Below are 24,642 nucleotides of genomic sequence, written 5' to 3'. Positions count from 1 at the left end.
TTCTCTTTTTTGACGATGCCCTGGGCCAGAGAGATCAAGTGGGGAGAGAGAGCGAGAGAGAGGGAGTGGGAGAGAGAGAACAGGGGAAAAGCCCCTGGAGCAGTTTTTAGGTTGCAGGCCTTGCTCAAGGGTCCAACGGTAAGAGTTCTTTCTTCTCATTGGACCCATCTTCATATCTCCAGGTACAAGTCAACATCCCATATTCCCGGCAAGGGCTCAAACCCACTTTATAGTTGACCGTAGAACAGGCTACCCTACTGCCCGGTTTCTCTTGAGCAATATTTTCTGCACCCCTAACGGACGGATTGTATGTACTTAAACCATGAGCTGGGGTGGGCTCTGTGCAGATGTTGTGTATGAGAGCATGCATTTTGGCCCATCAGTACAAACGTGCTCTTGGCTTTATTAAAATGTTTTGGCGGGCTCTAGAGCAGTCTGACGGCTGATAATTGTCATGATTTATAAACTGTGACTTGTGAAATCAGGAGAGTACGCGGCAATGTAAGTTGGACAGCCATGGAGGAGAAGAAAGCTTCTTATAGCTTGTGGGGTGGGTTTTCGGGTTTCCCAGGTTTCTCCTCTCAGGTTAGAGTTGGTTTGGATGTTCTACCCACACGACCCCTCTTCCCTCTGCAGAGCTGGAGCCAGGCTGGCCCTGCTGCGTCCCTGGCTGGGGGGGGGGGGGGGGTCACCATTAGCGTAGCCGCATTGCATTAGATTACATCCATTTAGCATTTAGCGCTGCTGTATTAATAGAGGCATGCAGTGCAGGAGAGCCAGAATGTCTTCACCTGATTTACATGAATAACACACTACCTTACCAGGGTAACCAGGCATTCCCAGACCTCACTGAATACATGAATGCAAATTGGCTACATTAATTATGAATCAAAATAGAAAACCCTGAATGCGTATACATTGCATCCTTCACAAACCCAGGGCTGCCTCACCCTGTTCCTGTTGATCTGCTGTTCTGTAGGTTTTAATTTCAGCCCTAATTTGGCACGCCTGATTCTACCAATTACCATCTCTAGCTGTTGAATGAGGTGTGCTTTGTTAGGGTTTGGAGTGAAAACCTAAAGGACGGTAGATCTCCGGGGCCATGGTTGGGCAGCCCTGCTCTATCTGTTGAGTAAGGTACGCTTTGTTAGGGTTGGAGTGAAAGTCTACTGGATAGTAGATCTCCAGGAACAGGGTTTGGCAGCCCTGCTCTAGCGTTTGAGTGAGGTGTGCTTTGTTAGGGTTTTGAGTGAAAGCCTGCAAGGATGGTAGATGTCCAGGAACATGGCTGGACAGCCCTGCCATAAAGAAATCCTGTAACCTGGACCAGTGCAAATGGTAGGAGTGGGCTTGGGATAGGAGGGGAGCTAAGGTGGAGATGTGCTCTGAAGATGAACAGTCGTGGTATTCTAGCACGATAGCTTGGTATTCTAGCACGATAGCTTGGTATTCTAGCACGATAGCTTGGCCCAGGGGCTGCTAATAAACCGGCTGTGGGTTCTGTATGCCAAACGGGCTATTGTAGCGATGTCATTCGCCATTAGATTAAGATCATTTTTGAAGGGCAGGGAGTCGATTTGACTCATCACGTAGGAGGGAGGACCTCAAAAACGATATTAACTGTTGGAGAATGGAAAATTTGTTCGACGTACACGCCAAAACAGGTAGTTGATGATATCATATCTTGTAAAAACTTGAATGTTCTCGGCACCTGTGGTTAATTCTGAAGGTCTTCATTGACAGCCGATTGGAAGGAAACCCCAAAAACCTGCAGACACTGCGGCCCCCAGGGAATTCAGTTTGACACCCCTGCTTTGAGACGTGTTCGTGCGGTTATGCAGAATGGACTACGTTGAGGAGAAAGTGTGTTTTGATTTGGCCTTGTCGTTGGAGGGTTAAGGCGGCGGGCGAGGAGAGAACTCGCTGCTCCAGGATGATGATGTCATGCGCTGCGGCTCTGTGGGCTCGTGCTGCAGAGGAAACGCGCTCGTGCTGTTCCAGGATCAGCCTGTTCCGTCTCCACCACAGTCTCCCCTGGCTCTGACGCTCCACTAGACCGTGCTGAGAGATCATATCTGCGTGCTGTGGCTCTCTCTCTCTCTCTCTCTCTCTCTCTCTCTCTCTCTCTCTCTCTCTCTCCCCCCCGCCTGTTCAGAACAAGTACAGGGCGTTTTGACTCTTTCCAGCTGTACTGTAGAGCATGACTACACAGTGCCTTTGACTGATTTATAGCAGTACTGGAGAACATGACTACAGTGTTTTTCACTGAATATGGCTGTACTGTAGAACGTGACTACACAGTGCTTTAGATTGATTTATAGCGGTACTAGAAATGGGACTACAGTGTTTTTCACTGATTTATAGCTGTACTGGAAAACATGACTACAGGGGATTTTGAATCCTTCCAGCTATACGATAAAACATAACTGCAGTGTTTTTGACCGATTCAAGCTGTACTGTAGGCCATGACTCCACAGTCCTTTTGACTGATTCTAGCTGTACAATGGGACAGGACTACACAGTCCTTTTGACTGATTCTAGCTGTACAATATTACAGGACTACAGGGTGTTTTAACTCATTCCAGCTGGTCTGTGGAACAGGGTATTTTGCCTGGTTTGGTTTCTGCAGCCCAGTAGATACTCAGATGTTCTGCTTTCAACCTACCTTTTTAAAGGTCTTGTGCTTGTTTTTAAGGAGGTGTGAATGAGCACTGTACTGGGCAGTGGAGATGTTTTACAGTTGTACAGTACTGTGTTTTATTGTAGTACAGTACTGGGCAGTGGAGATGTTTTACAGTTGTACAGTACTGTGTTTTATTGTAGTACAGTACTGGGCAGTGGAGATGTTTTACAGTAGTACAGTTCTGTGTTTTACAGTAGTACTATACTGGGCAGTGGAGATGTTTTACTGTAGTACAGTATTGTTATTGTAGTACAGTACTGTGTTTTACAGTAATAGTGTTGTATTGTAGTATTACAGCATTCGGCAGTGGAGACATTTTACTGTTGTACAGTACTGTGTTTAGCTGTAGTATAATATTGTTATTGTTGTACAGTATTGTGTTATTGTCATACAGTACTGTGTTTAGCTGTAGTACAGTATCGTCTTACTGTAGTACAGTATCGTCTTACTGTAGTACAGTACTGTGTTTAGCTGTAGTACAGTACTGTGTTATTGTTGTAGTACAGTACTGTGTTTTACAGTAGTACAGTAGTGTTTTACTGTGGCACCGTACTGTGCAGTGAAGACATTTTACAGTAGTAGTGCTGTGTTTTTCAGTAGTACAGTATTGTGTTATTGTTGTACAGTACTGTTTCACTGTAGTACAATATTGTGTTATTGTTGTACAGTACTGTGTTTAGCTGTATTACAGTATTGTGTTCGTTGTACAGTACTGTGTTTTGCTGTAGTACAGTATTGTGCTATTGTAGTACAGTACTGTGTTTAGCTGTAGTACAGTGTTGTGCTTTTGTAGTACAGTACTGTTTAGCTGTAGGACAGTATTGTTACTGTAGTACAGTACGGTGTTTTGCTGTAGTGCAGTATTAGTAATGGACTCCCTCGTGTTCAGCTGTAGAGAGAGCGGGGTTTGTGCTGAGGCTGTGACTGCAGCCCCCTCCAGCGCGGCTGTAAGCAGGTGTGCGCGGGTCAAGGTCACGGCCAGAGGAGGGGAGGGTCAGGGGAACGGGCTGATCAGCTCAGCTCTGTGCTTACGGTAATGCCATCGGATCTCAGGGCCTGCACCGCTCCGTAACCAGGCAACGGCTGGGCCGTGTAGGTCTGCCGTGTCCATCTCCCTTTCTCAGGCTAGCCTCAAAACTCTCTGGCCGAGCATTTTCAAATGTGCGCGTTCGTTCTGTGCATTTCATGTTTGTGTATGTATATTTCAGGAGCATATATTTTGTGCAAGGCTTTGTTTTAAACATGCTTTATAAGTGAAATGTACTTAATGGGTGGGGGAAACTGGGTTGGAAAGGTATCACTGACCTGGCATGGGTGCTGACTCTGGTGTGTGTACACCCCTGGCGTGGTATCCCCAGTGCTGGATACCTCTTGCTGTGTTTGATCTCAGTTTCTTTGTGCGTTTTGTCAGTGATTCGCAGTTCTGAGTGTGTTGCACCGTCAGTTAGTTTCCCTTTTGAAAAGTCTAGGACTTGCGTGGGAGAATTCGTTTTCATTGGTGCTCTTGGTCCCTGCAAGTCGTGCGTCAGCAAAGTAATTTTCTTTGGAAGGTGAATTTTCATTGTCTTCTTTTTGATGAAATCTGAAACTTCCATGTGTTCAGTATCATTTGTTCAACAAACAGTACATGCAAGTGTGTGTGTGTGTGTGTGTGTGTGTATATGTGTGTATATGTGTGTATATGTGTGTATATGTGTGTATATGTGTGTATATGTGTATATGTGTGTGTCAGACAGTTTGCTGCATCACTCTGCTGGAATGCACCGGACTCTCTCTAACTGCTCTGCTTCCACTTCTGTTGAATTCAGAGCGAGACTCTACCTGCCGGCAGCTTACCTGTGTAAGTCTGGCTGTGACGCACGGGCGTGTGTGTACGCAGCGCTATGTTCTGAATGCGGTCCGACCGCACCCGGCCTCTGACAGACGGAGACCCGTTAAATTGCTCTGAAATAGCTCCGGAGGTTAAAGCTCCTGCCTAATCTTCTGGGTTAAACGGTCAGGGTTTCATCATCTCTGGCGTTTAAACCCGGAGGGCGGGGTGCCGGCGGTAGGCTGGTGCAGGGGCGTGAGTTACCCGCTAGCCCGTTCCTCAGATCTGGGTTAAGAGCCGACATCGCGCTGACACGTGCGCAAGCGTTTCAAGTCCCCTCGGATCATTCGTTTAGAGTGCGTTTCACAGAAGTCTCGACACGCTGTACGTGTAAAAACTAAAAAACTTTGTGTCCGTGCAACAGCATAACAACCTTATCCGAAGAACATCAACGCAACCACTCCTCCATCTCACGTGACGCAAACTATTTCGCGAAGTATATCCTCCTCCACAATCCCCCACAATTCAGTCTGCCTAGCAGCCCCTGACTTTCTGGAAAAATCTGACTTCATTATTATCCTCCCTGTGGCACCCAGGTCCATACCACTCCAGTTTGACTGTTGCAGGAATAAAAATAATCCTTTTTAAAAGTGTTGCATCACAGTCGCATTCCAGACCGCCAATAAGCGGGTTAGCCGATGGATGGATGGATATTATTTTGCGTTCATTTGTACTCTTTCAGTTTCCATATCCCAGAGTCTGCGTCGACCAATTTGTCTCTATGTGCTGCAGCAATTATGTTAGCGGTTATGGTAAACCTGTTAGTTGAGACGGTAAAATGTCCAAGGTAATTGTGATGCCTCAAAAATTGTTAAAAAAAGAAAGAAAAAGTATGACATTTTATTGTAAAAATGGTTATGGAAATGTGTAAATTTGTTTTGAGTGTTTTCGCCGTCGCTTCCTGGCTTCTCTCCGGTGGGGGCGCTGTGCCGCGGTTGGTAGGGGAGCTGCGGTTCCCCTCTGAGACGCGGGAGGAAGGCGCCGTATGAAAGCGCTCTTGGTTTCTGTTGTTGCCGGACGGCGGTGAATGGGGACCCGGGTCTCGGGAGGTTGCGGGGTTGAATCCTGGGTGGCTGGCTTCTTGTTTCCCCGGGAGCGATTCGCTCATGCTGAACTGGCCGTGTAAACATCCACCCTGTGTAAACCGGCGCTCTGTGAAATGCAGCTTCAAACTCTCCTCGGCTGAGGCAGGTCTGATGAGCTGTCAACTCGGGGTGGGGTAGTGCTATCTGTCCGTCTTGCACTTTTATTTCTAAATGTCTCATTGTGTCTGTCTTTTTTTCTGTGCAACAAAAGCATAGCTACAAGTAACTGAACTTAAGCAAAACTTTGCTAGGCAGTAGGTAAAATACTGCATATGTATGTATCCGCGTAATATATACGCATTGCTTTTGCTTTTCCCAAATTCAACATCTGGAGTCCTATCAGTGTGATGTCACCGTGCACATGTCAGGGGAGATACTGAGGCTCCTCAGACCTTGAGAGCAGAAGCAAACCTTTCCTGCAAGCGGTCATCGCTTTGCAAGGCCGTTTGAGGGGAATGTGCGGACATGTGCTTGAGATTTATCTCAATGGAGCTAATGTGTGTGTGTGTGTGCGTCTCTCCCAGGTGGAGTCCTTCATCCTGGACCAGGAGGACCTGGAGAACCCCATGCTGAAAACGGCATCAGAGCTCCTCCTCTCCAGTGCGGCGGACGGAGCTGACCTCAGAACAGTGGACCCGGAGACGCAGGCCCGGCTGGAGGCCCTGCTGGAGGCTGCAGGTACGTCCCACCCACAGAACCGCTTCAGTGGAGCGCAGCAGCCTGGTCTGAAAACCCGGAGGAGGTTTCCCTCGTCTTTTCCTGTAGGGATTTCCATTTTTGCTGAATATAGCTCAGCTAAATAGTTGATGTGAGCTTCAGAGTTTCCCGTTTCGTTCTATGGGTTAGATTACATCCGTTAACTTTGAAATTCACGGATGCGATATTATGTGCTTACAAAAAATGTCTGTATTGAAACTACATCAGTAATGTTCTCTGGTAGGACACTTAAGGTGGTGGCTGGCAAAATATGGCCGTTGTTCTTTCAATTTAGCAACCTGTTAACAACTTCCTTTTTTTAAAGCACAAAACAACTTAGAAATACCTGGTTGAGATATTAACAGATTCATCGAAATGTACTAAATTTCTTTTATTTAACTCGAACCATTACTTAAGCGTATGTTAACCACAGGCCTTATCTGCGGCAGAAATTGAAATCCCTAAGGGAAAATAGCATGGGAACTCTACAGAGGGAAGAAACTGTCGGGTTGGCCTACAAAAAGACATCATCATGCAAACTACACTCACTGAGCACTTTAGGTATTTATTTTTGCCTGCAGAACTGCTGCTCACTAAAGGTTTTCTGTTTTTCGCACCATTCTCTGCAAACCCTAGAGACTGTTTTGTGTGAAAATCCCAGCAGATCAGCAGTTTCTGAGACGCTCAAACCACCCTGTCTGGCACCAACGATTATTCCACGGTCAAAGTCACTTGGATCACATTTCTTCCCCATTCTGATACTTTGGTCTGAACAACAGCTGAACCTCTTGACCACATCTGCGTGCTTTTATGCATTTACTTGCTACCACACGATTGGCTGATTTAAATATTTGCATTACGAGCCGGTGCCCAGGTCTTCCTTATAAAGTGCTCACTGAGTCTAAATAGGGCCACCATAAGTGGGCGGTCCTTATTTTATCAGACCTGAACTAGATGTTAATTTTCTCATTACTTGGTGTTGTGTATCTGCGATGTTGGAAAGAGCCTGCTATTTCAGGATTGTGGCTCACGCCGCAGTTCTCTGTCTGATAAAGAACGCAGGCCTCGGTCAGACGCATGGTGTTTATTCTCACCGGTCTGACAGCACGTTTGCTGCAGAACGGCCCCCCATGTTGTGTGCACGCTGTGACTGGTGCATGGAACAGAATGGGGAGAAGCCTGCTTTTTGGGGTCTCCGCATGGGTTTCCTGGGGACTGCAGTACTTAATGGACCTCAGTCGAGCGATGGATCCGTGATGCTAAGTGAGGACACTGTTGGGTGTATTTAAATTGGGCTGTCCAGGAAGTTCCAAGAGAACTGTAGACTTGTTTTTCATTTCAGTAATGTCTTTGCCATCTATTACACTTTGTTTCTAAAAGAGGAAATAAATGTAACCTTTATTTTACCAGGAAACCTAATTGAGAATAACATCTCCTTTTCAAGTAGGACCTGACATATACTGTAAACAATATAAACAAACAAAATGAGTAGACTAGAATGGGCTCTGTCTGTATGTCTGAATTGGATAGTTTGTGTGTGTGCGTGTGCGTGTGTAATAAGTGTTGAGTGGCTTTCCTTTTATGATTGTCTAGTGCGTTCATCACGTGTGTGTGTTTCTGTTCTTGCGAGCACTTTTTGCCAGTTTCACGTACTCTAGATTTGCAGCAGTTCCTCCTTTGGAATAAATGTGAAGGCTGGCAAACTGAAGGCCTCTGACCTCGGTCACCGCATTCCTGTCAATCCTGTGTGCTGCAGCGTTGACGGTGCAGTTTAGTGTCTGGCGTGTAAAATGGCCGAGTTGTGGCCCGTGCGCCTCCCCAGCCGACGGTGTTTCCGTGGCCGCTCACCCTCGCGGGGCCAGAGACGTGCGAAGCCTCGTGCTTGGAGCTCCTGCTGCTGTTATTTTCACTGCCTGTGAGCTCAGGGACTGCTTCTTCTCTGTGACTCGCACATGCTCAGTGAGGAGCCTCTGGAACTCTGGGAAATGTAGTTTCTGTACCAGGAAAGTCAGCGTGTTCATCGCGGGAACCTTAAGTGAAAAGAAGCGCGGGGCTTCTGTGACCGCTAGTGTGGCATGGTGTGTGGCTAATTTGGCTCCTTAGGAGGTTGCAGATTTAAATGTTTGGTGGGTGTTGTTAGAATGTGTGGCAGTGCTGACTTTCGCAGACAGCCTCCAATACTTAGAAGCTTGGTGGGCTGTAGATTTACTCTGAAATGTAGGGTTTCAGTTGGCAGGGTTGTTCCTGTTTTATCGCTCCGGAGTGACTCCTCTGGCCAGTCTGGGTAGGGCAGGCGGCCTGTGCAGGCTGAGTGAATGGAGCAGCTGTGCAGCACTGTGGAGAGGAGCTACAGTTGGCTGCATGTGTGTTGGTGCACCCACCTGATTGGCTGTACTCTGGGTATGTGCCGGGCCTACAGATACCTTGGGGTATTCCATATTTGGAGAACGTCCAATGTCCTGTCCTCTGGGTCACCACAGGGGTGTCCCATTGTAGAGTCCCAAATAGAAAGGCCCCGGATTGTGCTGTGGGAAGCCGCAGGGTGTCCTGTTGTGGAGAGAGGGGAAGGAAGGTGTTGTCCTCTTGGCTGAGACAGCAGTGTCCTGTTCTGGTGTCCCCAGCAGGAAGGCCCTGTAGTATCCTGTGGGCTGACACAGGGTTGTCCTATCGTATAGTCCCACATAGAAAGGCACTGAACTATCCTCTAGGAAGCCACAGGGGTGTCCGGTTGTGGTTTTTCCTTTGCAGAAAGGCCCTGTACTGTCCTGTGGGCTGACACAGGGGTGTCCTGTTGTGGTGTCCCCAGCAGAAAGGCCCTGTACTCTCCTCTGTCCTGTTATGAGGTGCTGGAGACCAGGAGGCCCTGTCATCAGGGCTGCTGTGGGGAGATTAAACATCCTGGAGCAGAACAATGGATTTAACACAGCAGCATCAGCTCACATCATGACTCAGCTATACTGTGTGTGTGTGTGTGTGTGTGTGTGTGTGTGTGTGTGTGTGTGTGTGTGTGTGTGTGTGTGTGTGTGTGTGTGTGTGTGTGTGTGTGTGTGTGTGTGTGTGTGTGTGTGTGTGTGTGTGTGTGTGTGTGTGTGTATGTCTTTCTACGGCTATGGGTTTCTACCCATGTGCGTGTGCGCAGCTTACACATCTGTGTGTGTCCCACAATTCAAACACATTGACGTGTGTGTGTGTGTCCGTGCATTCGTGTGCAGGGTACACATCTGTGTGTATGTGCAGGCACATGCTGATTCACATAAACTGTATTTAGCATTACTATAAATAATATGCTGATAAACTTTGTTCATATGCATTCTGGCTTTAAAATAATACTCGTGCTGTAAATTTTAGTTTTAATCCAATTGTTAATAATATTTCCCCGAGCAAGAGAGGCTGTGTGGAAGCAGTAACTAGCTTGTTCACGCGGTTTTATAGCGAAATTTTTTGGTGGCTAAGTGCTTTGGGCTATTATGTTTCTAAGTAAGACTCTAATTATTAGGTCTACTTTGCTTTTTAGCACATTGTGCACTAATTGTACGGGGGGAAATTTGGGCTCTATTAGGCTTTTTAGTAATTGCTAGTTGTCGGACACCACGGGGTAAAGGTCTGAACACCAACAACATAATTTATTTTTCCTTAAATGTATTTGGAGTTAGAGAAGGGTTGGATTGTAGTGTGCGAGTGAGGCGTAGCGGTGTCCGTGGGGTTCAGAGGGTCAGAAGGAGTGGAGAGGCTTGTCGCTTGCTCTCATACACATGCATACAGAACGCCCAATTTATGGACGTTTTGAGGTGTCAAACCTCCCTTCCCTTTGCTGAAGTGCTATGTAGGGCAGCCAAACAAACGGTCTCTTCTCTCACTGTATACACACACACACATACACACACAAGCACACACACACACACACACACACACACACACACACACACACTCCCCTCTGTGCAGTTTTTTTATTCACATGGAAACCTGCACATTCTGTGACCCATTGGTGAAAACATTGGGGTTTCCTGGGATTAAACCATAAATATATGCACCCCCCCCCCCACAGGCCACATAAACACTTAAAATGGCCACTTTTATTTTATATTTCGTATTAATACAGCAGAATCTCCATCTTTCTAACAGCTATCTGCTCTGCTTTGATTTGTCAAAGCTAAAAGGGAATATTTAATGTTGGGAAAAGTCTGAATCTTGCAAACTTGGCTGATTTTTAATTCCGAACTCACCTAGGTTTTTATGCACCAGTATTTCCAGTCAGGTTTTTATTTTTTTAATATATATTTTTTAAAGGTTTTAGGTTTATCCTCCACCTTCCTCATGGCAGTCTGTAAGACTGAAATATCTTTTTGAAGTACATAACATTATTGGCATTTGGCAGACGCTCTTATCCAGAGCGACGCACAGTTGATTAGACTAAGCAGGAGAAAATCCTCCCCTGAAGCAATGCGGGGTTAAGGGCCTTGCTCAAGAGCCCAACGGCTGTGCGGATCTTATTGTGGCTACACCGGCATTAGAACCACCGACCTTGCCTGTCCCAGTCATTTACCTTAACCACTACGCTACAGGCCGCCGCCAGTACTGTGGCATGGCTAGACTGGGGTGTTATATTTGGTATAATTGAATATGTTTGTCAGGATTGTAACGGGGGAACATCATTTGGTATGTTCCATTTCTCCCCCCTGGTGTTATGGGTTGAACCTGTATTTAACATCAAACCCAAAGTCTGTTATATCAGTTACATAAGTTGGGAGATACTGTGACGAATCTGTTGGTGACAGATCTGTTGTTTTCTTTTTATCACAATCACAGTATGAAATCCTAATGGAAGGTTTGTCTCGTCTTGTTTAAGTTTCACGGCAGCTTCAAATACATTTTCTGAAAAGTGCTGGAAGTGTCCGCTGCTGTGAAAGTATTTGCTGATCCCTGAGTATCATCTTGATTTCCTCTATTATTGCGTATTTGTCACTCTGAAGACAAAAACTTTAGACAAAATCTAGTATTAGCCAAAGCGAACTTGAGGAAAACAAATCATGTTTTTAAAATGAAATGTATTCATTCATCTTAACTGGTTGCACCACCTTTAGCAGAAATAACTGTAATCAAACAAGCCAATCTTTCACATGGCTGTGCAGGAATTTTAGCCTGCTGAAACTTTGTTTTGCAGAAAGTCTTTAATTCAGACAAAATCATGGGGTTGGTATTCCGAGATCAAAGGAAACTCCAGATGAGATGAGAAAAATATAAGTCCGTAAAGGAGGGAAATGATAGAGGAAATCAGGAAGGGGGCGAACACCTTTTCACATCACTGTACCTGAGTGACACGGTTTGGGGTGGGACTCTGCCTTTTCTTTGTTGTGGGCTTAAAGTATTACACGTGACAAAGTATCATGTGTTAAAAATGAGAGGAATTAGTTTATGGGTGTGGACCAGTGGCCAGTTTAGGCTGGAGATCCCCTTTAAATAACAGTACAGTGCATTGTTGTTTCTTCTTTGAACAGTTACTCACTCACTGAGTTATTCGTGCCTCAAGCTTCTGCTACCCAGCTAACGCACAACGTTACTGGAATTGGAATGTTCTCAATGGCATAACATTGCCACTACATGGAAACGACCCTGAGAATGTTTTGTGTTAGCTGCGTGCTGACTTGGAGTTGGTTAAAATGCACTTAAAATGCGTCACTCTAGATCAGTGTTTCTTGACTCCAGTCATTGGGACCCACTTGCCAGAAGATTTTTGTTGTGTAAGCTGGGTCTTACCCACCTGATTTAATGACTGAACCAACCAAACCACCAAAAATGACCTTGACTTGTTAAATCAGGTGTGTGAGTTCCTGGCTACGACAAATATCTTCTGGCAGGTGGGACCTGAGGACCAGAGCTGAGAGACACTTCTCTAGAGACGCGAATGTAAAGTATAGAGTTGCATGGTTTGACCTGGATTAACACCAGCTTTTGTTTTGTGTGTGTGTTTTGTGTGTGTGTGTGTGTGCATGTACGTGTGTGTGTGTGCTGGTCCTGTGCCGGTACTAACCCTGGATTGGACGCGTGTGGCGCCGCTGTGCTGCGATTGGCTGCGGAGGCATTGGTAAACTGTCGACGGCGGACGGTAAAGCGTTCGCAGATCCCGAGGTGCTGCGGAGGCTGACGTCGTCGGTGAGCTGTGCGCTGGACGAGGCTGCGGCCGCCCTGACGCGCATGAGGGCCGAGAACACGCTCAACGCCGGGCAGGCCGACAAGTATGTATCTCTGCTGCCTCCCCCCCTACATTTACCCCCCTACAGTTACCCCCCCTAGAGTTACCCACCCTACATTTAACCCCCCCTACGGTTACCCCCCCTACAGTTACCCCCTCTACATTTACCCCCCCTACAGTTACCCCCCCTACATTTAACCCCCCTCGAGTTAACCCCCCTACATTTAACCCCCCTCTAGAGTTAACCCCCCTACATTTAACCCCCCTACATTTAACCCCCCTACATTTAACCCCCCTACAGTTACCCACCCTACATTTAAACCCCCCTACAGTTAGCCCCGCTACAGTTACCCCCCCCTACATTTAACCCCCCTACATTTAACCCCCCTACATTTAACCCCCCTACAGTTACCCACCCTACAGTAACCCACCCTACATTTAACCCCCTCTACAGTTACCCCCCTCTGCAGTTACCCCCCCGCATTTAACGCCCCCTAAAGTTACCCCCCTACAGTTACCCACCCTACAGTTACCCACCCTACATTTAACCCCCTCTACAGTTACCCCCCTCTGCAGTTACCCCCCCGCATTTAACCCCCCCTACAGTTACCCCCCTACAGTTACCCACCCTACATTTAACCCCCCCCACATTTAACCCCCCCCACATTTACCCCCCCCACATTTACCCCCCCCACATTTAACCCCCCCCACATTTAACCCCCCCTACATTTAACCCCCTCTGCCCCGCCCTACGGCTGCCCCTTCTGCCTGCCCCTACTGCCACCACTGCCCCCCCAACCCCCTCTAAAACGGCCCCTTCTGCCTGTCCCCCCTATAACTACCCCTTCTGCCCCCCCTCTACAATTACCCCCCCCTACAGTTAACCCCCAATTACCCCTTCTGCAGGTTCGATTCCTGGGTAGTACCCTGCCATTGTTCCCTTTAGTAAAGAGTTTCTTCAGTAAAATGTCCAACGGTATATATGGATACCATGTTAAAGGAAAAATGCCAAAAAAAGCTGTTGAGGTCTCTCTGGATAAGACTGCTAAAGGCCCGTAATATAATTTCACCTTTTTGTAAATTTTATTTATTTTCTTTACACACACTCATTGTGGTTATTATTCTCAGAGTATATTTTTCACTCAGTGGTATTCATCAGCACTGGCCTCGTCCCCATAAGCTCGGGAAAGGCGTAGGGTGGCGTTCGTCATCCGAATGCGTTCTGCTGCTCACAGCTCCCGCCATTTTGTCACCGCTGCTCTCCAGCTGATCCGCTGCGAGACGCCGGGCTGGTCCGTGGCTCCCCCAGGGGACCCAGTTAGCTGCGACACGGTCAGAGTGTCACACGGAACCGTTTGTCCTCGCTACGCTAATGGGAAGCGCTTTCGCAGGACTCCTGAGGGGCCTTCCGGCGGGAATCGGCAAATCACAGTCCTCAAAAGGCTGAGGACCGCTGGTCCTCCGCCCTCCCTCTGGCCAACCGGTAGCGCTAATTACCCGGGAGAAAAGAAAATGGGTAGCCTGTAGCCTATTGGCCAAGGTGCAGGACTGAGACCTGGAGGCTTGGTGGTTCGAGCAGCTGTTGGGTCCTTCAGCAAGGCCCTTTACCCCACATTGCTCCAGGGGATTGTCCCCTGCTTAGGCTGATCTAGTCACTTTGGATAAAGGCGTCAGCTAGATTACATTATTATCATTAATATTATGATTATGATTACGACGATGATGATGATGATGATGATGATTATTTATTATTATTAAAACCAGGACTAGATTTGCATTTCAGGGGCCACCAGAGTTGATTACCCCTGTTTTACAGACTGTTGGACGTGTGGCTCTGAATTGTGTTGTTTTTGAGATGTCTGTGCCTAATGCCTCGGTTTCCCCCCCAGCGCAGTCCCAGTAATTGTAGCAGTTTGGTTATTTTCAGCCGCAGCCTGGCAGAGGCCTGTTCGGACGGAGACGTCAACGCGGTGCGGAAGCTTCTGGACGAGGGGCGGAGCGTGAACGAGCACACGGAGGAGGGGGAGAGCCTGCTCTGCCTGGCCTGCTCCGCCGGCTACTACGAGCTGGCTCAGGTACGCACGCTCCCTCTGCACTCTCCCTCACCTCCACCCCTCCCTCTCCACTCTCCACTCTCCGCTCACCTCCACCCCTCCCTCTCCCCTCTCCCTCACCTCCACCCCTCCCTCTCCCCTCTCCCTCACCTCCACCCCTCCCTCTCCACTCTCCACTCTCCCTCACCTCCACCCCTCCCTCTCCTCCACTCTCCCTCTCCACTCTCCCTCACCTCCACCCCTCCCTCTCCACTCTCCCTCACCTCCACCCCTCCCTCTCCACTCTCCCTCACCTCCACCCCTCCCTCTCCAGTCCCCCTCACCTCCACCCCTCCCTCTCCACTCTCCCCTCTCCCTCTCCCTCACCTCCACCCCTCCCTCTCCACTCTCCCTCACCTCCACCCCTCCCTCTCCACTCTCCCTCACCTCCACCCCTCCCTCTCCACTCTCCCTCACCTCCACCCCTCCCTCTCCACTCTCCCTCACCTCCACCCCTCCCTCTCCCTCTCCACTCTCCCTCACCTCCACCCCTCCCTCTCCCTCTCCACTCTCCCTCACCTCCACCCCTCCACTCTCCACTCTCCACTCTCCCTCACCTCCACCCCCCCCTCTCCACTCTCCCTCACCTCCACCCCTCCCTCTCCACTCTCCCCTCTCCCTCACCTCCACCCCTCCCTCTCCACTCTCCCCTCTCCCTCACCTCCACCCCTCCCTCTCCACTCTCCCTCACCTCCACCCCTCCCTCTCCACTCTCCCTCACCTCCACCCCTCCCTCTCCACTCTCCCTCACCTCCACCCCTCCCTCTCCACTCTCCCCTCTCCCTCACCTCCACCCGTCCCGTCCTCCCTGCCTCGCCCACTTCCTTCTGATGCCCCTCCCCCTGAGCCTCCCTTTTCTCAGAGCACTCATCCATGCTCCGCCCCCTTTCACACTATACCCCGCCCCATTATCTGTATGCTCCACCTCTTTTTGGAGGCTCTACTGAGTTCTGCTCTGCTTTGGGGGACACTGCCTGTGTATGGCTCTATTCACGAATTACTAATCTAACTAGTTGGTTAATAGTGAGTCATTTCGGAGCCTGTGTCTCCTGGTGGCTAAGGTATGACACACGGAAGGTTGGTGGCTCAGGCCCTGGTGTAGCCACGATAGGTTCTGCTCAGCTTTTGGGCCCTTGAGCAAGGCCCGTGCTGCACTGTGGCTGCCCACTGCTCCTGAGTAACTAGGATGGGTCAAATGCAGAGGACAAATTACCCCCACAGGGTTAATTCAAGTATAGCTTCCTCTTCATCCTGTTAGCCATGCACGCTAACTCCCTCTGCTCTCTTACTGCAGGTCCTGTTAGCCATGCACGCTAATGTGGAGGATCGGGGCATTAAGGGTGACATCACACCCCTCATGGCGGCAGCCAGCGGCGGCTACGTCGACATCGTCAAACTGCTCCTGGTACATGGAGCCGACGTCAACGCACAGTCCTCCACGGGTGAGTTTATACGCACACACACACACACACACACACACACACACACACACTCACATACACTCCCTCTCTTACACGCACACGCACACATACACTCAGAACACGTCCGTCCACACACACACACACACACACGTCCACACACGTCCACACACACACACACACACGCACACACACACACGCGCACACACACACGCGCACACATACACTCAGAACACGTCCGTCCACACACACACACACACACACACACACACACACACACTCACACAGGCACTCACACAAAACATGACCCTGATGAAGACCTAGTGCTGATGAGCTTTGGTCTTTTTGCCTGTCCTAATAAAAGCTTTTTAATCCTGTTTTTGAACCAGAGACAGAGTGCCTTGGTTGGAAACGCACTCTCTTTCTCTCACACAGGCACACACACACACACACACTCACACTCACACTCACACTCTCTCTCTCTCTCACCCCACACCTCCTCCCGTAGGTGACAGCGATAACGTACGTGCGTGTGTGTCTCTCACAGCTAACACAGCGCTAATGTATGCATATGTATCTGCCTCACAGGTAAAACAGCGCTAAGGTACATGTATGCGTGTCTCGTAGGTAACACAGTGCTAATGTCCCTGTATGTATATGTGTGTGTGCGTGTGTGCGTGTGTGTGTGTCACAGGAAACACAGCGCTAACGTACGCGTGCGCGGGCGGCTTCGTGGACGTGGTGAAGGTGCTTCTGAAAGAGGGCGCGAACATCGAGGACCACAACGAGAACGGCCACACGCCCCTGATGGAGGCGGCCAGCGCGGGGCACGTGGAGGTGGCCCGCGTGCTGCTGGAGTACGGAGCCGGCATCAACACACACTCCAACGAGTTCAAGGAGAGCGCGCTCACACTCGCCTGCTACAAAGGTACGCCGTGTCCTGTACCCTCTGTGTCCACCATCCCAGGGAAAGAGCTCTTTCACTGGCCTGTTGCTAAGCTATGGGCACTATCCTGGTCTTCAGTGTCATAATACTCTTTTACTCTCTCCACCATCCCAGGGAAAGGGCTCTTTCACTGGCCTGTTGCTAAGCTATGGGCACTATCCTGGTCTTCAGTATCATAATACTCTCTCCACCATCCCAGGGAAAGAGCCCTTTCACTGGCCTGTTGCTAAGCTATGGGCACTACCCTGGTCTTCAGTATCATAATACTCTCTCCACCATCCCAGGGAAAGAGCTCTTTCACTGGCCTGTTGCTAAGCTATGGACTCTATCCTCGTCTTCAGTATCATAATACTCTCTCCACCATCCCAGGGAAAGAGCTCTTTCACTGGCCTGTTAGTAAGGCATGGACAGTGCCCTGTACCCTCTGTATCATAATACTCTCTCCACCATCCCAAGAAAAGTGCATTTTCACTGGCCTGCTACTTAGGTATGGGCTCAATCCTGGCCTTCAGTATCTTAACCCTCTCTCCGCTGTCTCGGTGCCCAATGTACGTCACGTGTTCAAGGAGAGTGCACTCGCCTGCCACAATGGTATCTACTGCATCCTACGCCTTCAGTAATACACTGCCAATTGGGGCAACCAGGAGCATAATAAACGCACAAAGAGACTAATTATTTTGTAACATTAAAATAAACTGGATGTTGGACTCGGGAGAGTGGCAAACTCTCTAAGCCGGAGTTTGCGGATTGAATTCCCAGATGGGGCATAGCCACTGAACCGTTGACCTCAGTTCTAGGTGAAAATGAAATAAGAGCTCTAATGTGCATGCAGGGCCTGGCTGGTCAGTGTATATGCCGGTGGCTAGCTGTAGGAGTGAAAGCGCTGCGCTGCAGGCTGCTCAGTGTCTCCCTCTGCTGGCCGCAGGACACCTGGACATGGTGCGCTTTCTGTTGGAGGCGGGAGCCGACCAGGAGCACAAGACTGACGAGATGCACACGGCGCTGATGGAGGCCTGCATGGTGAGGAGTGGTCCCCACTTCACTCGTGCTCTGTGTGTGTCTGTGTGTGTCTGTGTGTGTCTGTGTGTGTCTGTGTGTGTCTGTGTGTGTCCCCACTTTGCTGGTCTGCAGTGTGTGAGTGTGTGTGTATACTTGTTGTGACCACATGTGAAAGGGTGTATCTGTGTATGTGTGCGTGTATCTTGTGTGTACATGTATGGGTGTATTAATGGCACTGACCCCCCCCACTCCCTGCTGGGTTGGAGTGTGACCTATGGTCTGTGTGTGTCTGTGTGTGTCTGTGTGTGTCCCCACTTTGCTGGTCTGCAGTGTGTGAGTGTGTGTGTATACTTGTTGTGACCACATGTGAAAGGGTGTATCTGTGTATGTATCTTGTGTGTACATGTATGGGTGTATTAATGGCACTGACCCCCCCCCACTCCCTGCTGGGTTGGAGTGTGACCTATGGTGTGTGTGTGTGTGTGTGTGTGTGTGTGTGTGTGTGTGTGTGTGTGTGTGTGTGTGTGTGTGTGTGTGTGTGTGTGTGTGTGTGTGTGTGTGTGTGTGTGTGTGTGTGTGTGTGTGTGTGTGTGTGTATATCCATGCGCGTCGCTGACCCTCCCCCCTCCTCCAGGACGGCCATGTTGAGGTGGCTCGGCTGCTCCTGGACAGCGGGGCGCAGGTGAACATGCCCGCCGACTCCTTCGAGTCCCCGCTCACGCTGGCGGCCTGCGGAGGCCACGTGGAGCTGGCCGCGCTCCTCATCGAGAGAGGAGCCAACCTGGAGGAGGTGAACGACGAGGGATACACCCCGCTGATGGAGGCGGCCCGCGAGGGACACGAGGAGATGGTGGCGCTGCTGCTCGCACAAGGCAAGAGCCCCGCCCTTCTGTGGGCAAGAGCCCCCCGCCCTTCTGTGGGCCAGAGCCCCGCCCTTCTGTGGGCCAGAGCCCCGCCCTTCTGTGGGCCAGAGCCCCGCCCTTCTGTGGGCAAGAGCCCCCCGCCCTTCTGTGGGCAAGAGCCCCCCGCCCTTCTGTGGGCAAGAGCCCCCCGCCCTTCTGTGGGCAAGAGCCCCCCGCCCTTCTGTGGGCAAGAGCCCCCCGCCCTTCTGTGGGCAAGAGCCCCCCGCCCTTCTGTGGGCAAGAGCCCCCCGCCCTTCTGTGGGCCAGAGCCCCCCGCCCTTCTGTGGGCAAGAGCCCCCCGCCCTTCTGTGGGCAAGAGCCCCCCGCCCTTCTGTGGGCAAGAGCCCCCCGCCCTTCTGCGGGCAAGAGCCCCGCCCTTCTGTGGGCAAGAGCCCCCCGGCCCCCTCTAGGGATAGAGACCCATCCCTTCTGACCATTGCATGTTTGCACTATTGCTGTAAAGCTTGCACTGTAAAGCCATTTAAAATGGTCAAATTAAGGCCCAGAATATGTTAGAATCCCGCATCTGTAGCGCTTTGTGTGTCTAGCATCAGGGCTGCCCAACCCGGTTCCTGGAGATGTAGCATGCTGTAAGCTTTTACTCTGACCCTAACAAAGAGCGCACCATACAACAGCTAGAGATCTAGCTGAGCTGCTAAATGGTAGAATCAGGTGTGCCAAATTACAGTTGGAGTGGAAACTGACAGGACGGTGCATCTCCAGGAACAGGGTTGGGCAGACCTGATTTATCTGGTGGAGGTCAGTGTCCATACTGTTTCTAGCTAACATACAGTATGTGCCAAGGCAGTGCTGCTTTGCTGGGTTGCGCAAGTTAGTGTGGCAGATACACCACTAGAGGGAGCCAGAGCTGACACTCGCCCACGGGGGCCCATTCATGTGCCACGGAGGGCTGAGAATCTGCAGGTTTTCATTCTAACAAATCACTACGCCAGCTGATTTCAGTTATTAACTCGCCTACAACCACAGAGGAGGGAGTGCACTGGTGAAATCAGTCGGTGTAGTGATCGGTTGCAACGACAACCTGCATAGTATGAAAAAAATGCAAAATTTCAGTCCGGGACTCGCCGTGGCTAAAGTCCTGCCCCCTGACCCCGCCCAGGCGCTAACATCAACGCACAGACGGAGGAGACGCAGGAGACGGCGCTGACGCTGGCCTGCTGCGGCGGCTTCCTGGAGGTGGCCGACTTCCTGATCAAGGCGGGGGCCGACATCGAGCTGGGCTGCTCCACCCCCCTCATGGAGGCCGCCCAGGAGGGCCACCTGGAGCTCGTCAAGTACCTCCTCGCCGCAGGTGAGCCTCCGGCCAGTGTTGGGTTGTTTTTCTGCCCCCTTTTAGGTTCTGTTCCGAGTCCCCACCCCGTTTTACCGCCTCACAACTTGGCGCTCAGAATAGCCGCAGCTGCCCCGAATGCTACGGGTTCAAATCGGTGGGTTCCCCCTGGCCCGTTCTGATCGCCTCACGCCTGTTCTGATTGGTCCGCAGGGGCAAATGTCCACGCTACCACGGCGACGGGCGACACTGCGCTGACGTACGCGTGTGAGAACGGACACACAGACGTCGCGGACGTGCTGCTGCAGACCGGGGCTAATCTGGTGCGTTCTCTTTCTCTATCCATCTCTCTCCTTATCCCTCTCTCCCTCTGTCTCTGGCCCTCTGTCTCTCTCTCTCTGTCTCTTTGCCAGTCTCTCAAACTAGCTATCTGTTTTCTCTCTTTTTCTGTCTAACTTCTCTGTACACCCCCTCTTTTCCCTCTGTCTCTCTCTCTCTCTCTCTCTCTCTCTCTCTCTCTCTCCCCCCCTCTCCCTCTCCGTGTGAAGACTTGAGTGTTCTACCTACACCTGATATGGCCTGTGTGTAGGCCAGTTTTCTGTGGCCCAGTTCTGTTGACTGCATTTCTGTGAGAGTGAGAGAGTGAGAGAGTGAGAGAGTGAGAGAGTGAGAGAGTGAGAGAGTGAGAGAGTGAGAGAGTGAGAGAGTGAGAGAGTGAACCCTGCTGACTGGTGTTTTTGGGACACAGGAACACGAGTCGGAGGGCGGCCGGACGCCCCTGATGAAAGCCGCCAGGGCGGGGCACTTGTGCACTGTGCAGTTCCTCATCAGCAAAGGTGCGTTAGCCCCTCCCCCTCACACCCCATTGGCTGGACAAGCTTGAGACAGCAGCAGTTCAGCCAATCCAATTTGGATCAATTTTACGATATTGAATACAGTGCGCCAAGCCACAGACATTATTAATAAATAGACTAGTAAAGGAAGTAAATGGAAGGTGTTTAACCTCTTATGATGATGCTGCATGTTTGCATGTGAACAGTCATATTTGAATCCTAAAATGTGTTTGTGGAGGTGCAGAGATCTTGCTGTGTAACTCACTGTGGATTTTGTGCTCCCTTGTCCCCCCCCAGGTGCGAACGTGAACAGGGCCACGGCCAATAACGACCACACGGTGGTGTCTCTCGCCTGCGCGGGCGGGCACCTGGCTGTGGTGGAGCTGCTGCTGGCACACGGGGCCGACCCCACCCACAGACTAAAGGTACAATAACACCACCCCCTATACCCACCCCCTAACCCTAACCCCACCCACAGACTAAAGGTACAATAACACCACCCCCTATACCCACCCCCTAACCCTAACTCCACCCACAGACTAAAGGTACAATAACACCACCCCCTATACCCACCCCCTAACCCTAACCCCACCCACAGACTAAAGGTACAATAACACCACCCCCTATACCCACCCCCTAACCCTAACCCCACCCACAGACTAAAGGTACAATAACACCACCCCCTATACCCACCCCCTAACCCTAACCCCACCCACAGACTAAAGGTACAATAACACCACCCCCTATACCCACCCCCAAACCCTAACCCCACCCACAGACTAAAGGTACAATAACACCACCCCCTATACCCACCCCCTAACCCTAACTCCACCCACAGACTAAAGGTACAATAACACCACCCCCTAACCCTAACCCCACCCACAGACTAAAGGTACAATAACACCACCCCCTATACCCACCCCCTAACCCTAACCCCACCAACAGACTAAAGGTACAATAACACCACCCCCTAACCCTAACCCCACCCACAGACTAAAGGTACAATAACACCACCCCCTATACCCACCCCCTAACCCCACCCGCAGACTAAAGGTACAATAACACCACCCCCTATACCCACCCCCTAACCCTAACCCCACCCACAGACTAAAGGTACAATAACACCACCCCCTATACCCACCCCCTTACCCTAACCCCACCCACAGACTAAAGGTACAATAACACCACCCCCTATACCCACCCCCTTACCCTAACCCCACCCACAGACTAAAGGTACAATAACACCACCCCTTATACCCACCCCCTAACCCCACCCACTGACTAAAGGTACAATAACACCGCCCCATATACCCACCCCCTAACCCCACCCACAGACTAAAGGTACAACACTCCTGCCCCTAATCCCAACCCCTAACCCCCTATATCTACCCCAAACCCTAACACCACTCCTAACCCTAACCCCAACGCTAACACCTAACCCAAACCCCAACCACAGATTAAAGATACAACATCACCCCATAAACCCTAACCCCTAACTCTTAATCCAAACCTCACCCACTGACTGAAGGTATAGGCCCCTAATCCCGAATCCTGCCCCTACCCTAACCCCCACACTTGGAACCTGTTCTTCATTGTACAGTAAATCCTTCAGTTTCATGTCTATTTTAGTTGTGAAATGATATCCTCGCTGCAGACACAAGATTGGAGTCCAAGAACAGGGATTCCCATTAGAAGCATCTTTTATTTACATCTGGTTTCAATCCGTCACACTGATTGGCTCAGCAAGCCTTCGCTGGCCAATTTCCATGTTAAAACTTAGAGCCCTGTTGCTCAAATCATGGAGTTGTGAAGCCAGATCTGTATCTGATTGGTCAGTTAATCACCTGGGAGAAATGAAAACCAGAGCTCGATTTTGTATTTGAGGGCCAGATCTGAGGTTGAGTGTGTGACCGACTTCTCTTCTCCCACCAGGACGGCTCCACCATGCTCATCGAAGCTGCCAAGGGCGGCCACACCAACGTGGTGTCCTACCTGCTAGACTACCCAAACAACATCCTCTCCGTTCCCGCCCCCGACATGTCCCAGCTCACGCCCCCCTCCCACGACACGTCTCAGGTGAGTGCTCTGCCCCCGTCCGGCCTCCCTGCCCTGCCCAGGGCTCTCCTTGTTGAATTTAGTTATGTTGGACGCTTGTCAGCCGTTTTACACAGACTTGTGGGGACCACAGAACTCATGGGGACCTTATGCCTAGACCTGCTTAATAAAGGGTAGAGTGTGAGTGTGAGAACTAAGCTCAGGGGTTACCAGGGTAACGCATTACCCCCCTGCCCCACCTCCACCTGGGGCCACCTGTTCCCTATTCGCCACTTCCATATCTTTATGCAATTGAGTAATAATGTTAGGCTCTTCCTAATTCTAATGATAATTTCTTTGGACACTTGTAAGCCATTTTACACAGACTTGTGGGGACCAGATAACTAGTGGGGACTTGGTGCCTAGACCTGCTTAATGAAGGCCGATGGGTAGAGTGTGTGTGTGTGATAACTAAGCTCAGGAGTTACCAGGGTAACACATTACCCCCCCTGCCCCACCTCCACCTGGGGCCTCCTGTTCCCCTTTCGCCCCTTCCGTGGCCTTACGGGGTGTCAGGGGGAGCCGGAAAGGGACTCACCTATCCCCCCTCCCCCCCATCCCCCCACCAGGTTCCTCGAGTTCCATTCCAGGCCCTGGCCATGGTGGTGCCCCCCCAGGAGCCGGACCGAGTGCCCTCCACCATCACGGCCCCCCCGCCGGTCACCAGCAAAGGTCAGCGAGTCGCCGTGTGTGAGCGCCACGCGCCCCCGCCCCCCTCCCCTCCCCTCCCCTCCTCTTCCTCACAGAACTGGCAGAAGAGGAAGCGGCCTGGTCTCCAGCCACTCTGATTGGTTCAGCGATAGAGACGAGGGACAGCTGTGCCTCCATTTTGTGCAAATCACACACGGCACGTGGTGATGCATGTGTGCGTAAAATCATACACCCACGTCATAGGGAGTGTATATAAATCATACTTGTGTATCATAATGCAGGTGTCCGACAGACATACACGCGCACACAATCGTAGTGGTTAACAAGCATATGCATCATAATGAATATCTGGAGATCATACACGTGATGCATTGTAATGCACATACGAAAGTGGTACACAGTTCATAGTGAAGGGGAGCTTAGTGTGTCGAAATTATGGCCCCTTCAGCCAGAGAGAGAGAGGTGCGTTTGTCCGAATGCTCACCTCAGCCGTTCCACATAAGGGGGTACGTGTTTCTGCACTCCCCCTTGAATAAATATTTCCCTTTTCCCCCAGTGAAGGGAAGTCTCGTTGGGCTTAAAATGCATTCCAGACGCAAGTGGCCATTTATCTCACTTTGGAGGCACATGAGTAGGGCAGGGGATTTCTGTTGGGCTGGAGGACGCCAGGACCTCGTTCCTCTGTCTGCTCTCTGTGTCTTAACGTGGTGGTTGGTGGAGCCTGCCCTGTTCTGTGTTCATGGGTCAACCGCTGGTTTTGTTGGTTTCTTACCTCTGCATGCATGTGTGTGTGTGTGTGTGTGTCTCGCATTTGTCATAGTCTTCATATTCTTTAGTCCACGTTCCCCTGTGCACACCCCAACCGATGGAGCACTGCGGCGGACCGCTGTG

At 50.6% G+C, this 24,642-nt stretch overlaps 1 protein-coding gene across 1 annotated transcript in view; it reads left to right on the top strand.

The window, feature by feature from the left end:
• Window positions 1–24,642, top strand: part of ankhd1 (ankyrin repeat and KH domain containing 1) — a 57,566-nt gene that overhangs the window by 13,987 nt on the left and 18,937 nt on the right. Inside the window, 13 exon segments of the mRNA XM_061250364.1 lie at window positions 6,163–6,316; window positions 12,411–12,567; window positions 14,452–14,599; window positions 15,912–16,059; window positions 16,730–16,963; window positions 17,907–18,001; window positions 18,615–18,852; window positions 20,003–20,194; window positions 20,387–20,496; window positions 20,922–21,009; window positions 21,304–21,431; window positions 22,939–23,082; window positions 23,670–23,772. Coding sequence (XP_061106348.1) covers window positions 6,163–6,316; window positions 12,411–12,567; window positions 14,452–14,599; window positions 15,912–16,059; window positions 16,730–16,963; window positions 17,907–18,001; window positions 18,615–18,852; window positions 20,003–20,194; window positions 20,387–20,496; window positions 20,922–21,009; window positions 21,304–21,431; window positions 22,939–23,082; window positions 23,670–23,772 — 1,939 coding nt within the window.

This window comes from Conger conger, chromosome 7 (assembly GCF_963514075.1).
Source record: "Conger conger chromosome 7, fConCon1.1, whole genome shotgun sequence".
In the NCBI taxonomy this organism is placed as follows: domain Eukaryota; kingdom Metazoa; phylum Chordata; class Actinopteri; order Anguilliformes; family Congridae; genus Conger; species Conger conger.
The sequence above is the reverse complement of the archived record's forward strand: the minus strand, read 5'-3'. Positions and strand labels throughout refer to the sequence as shown.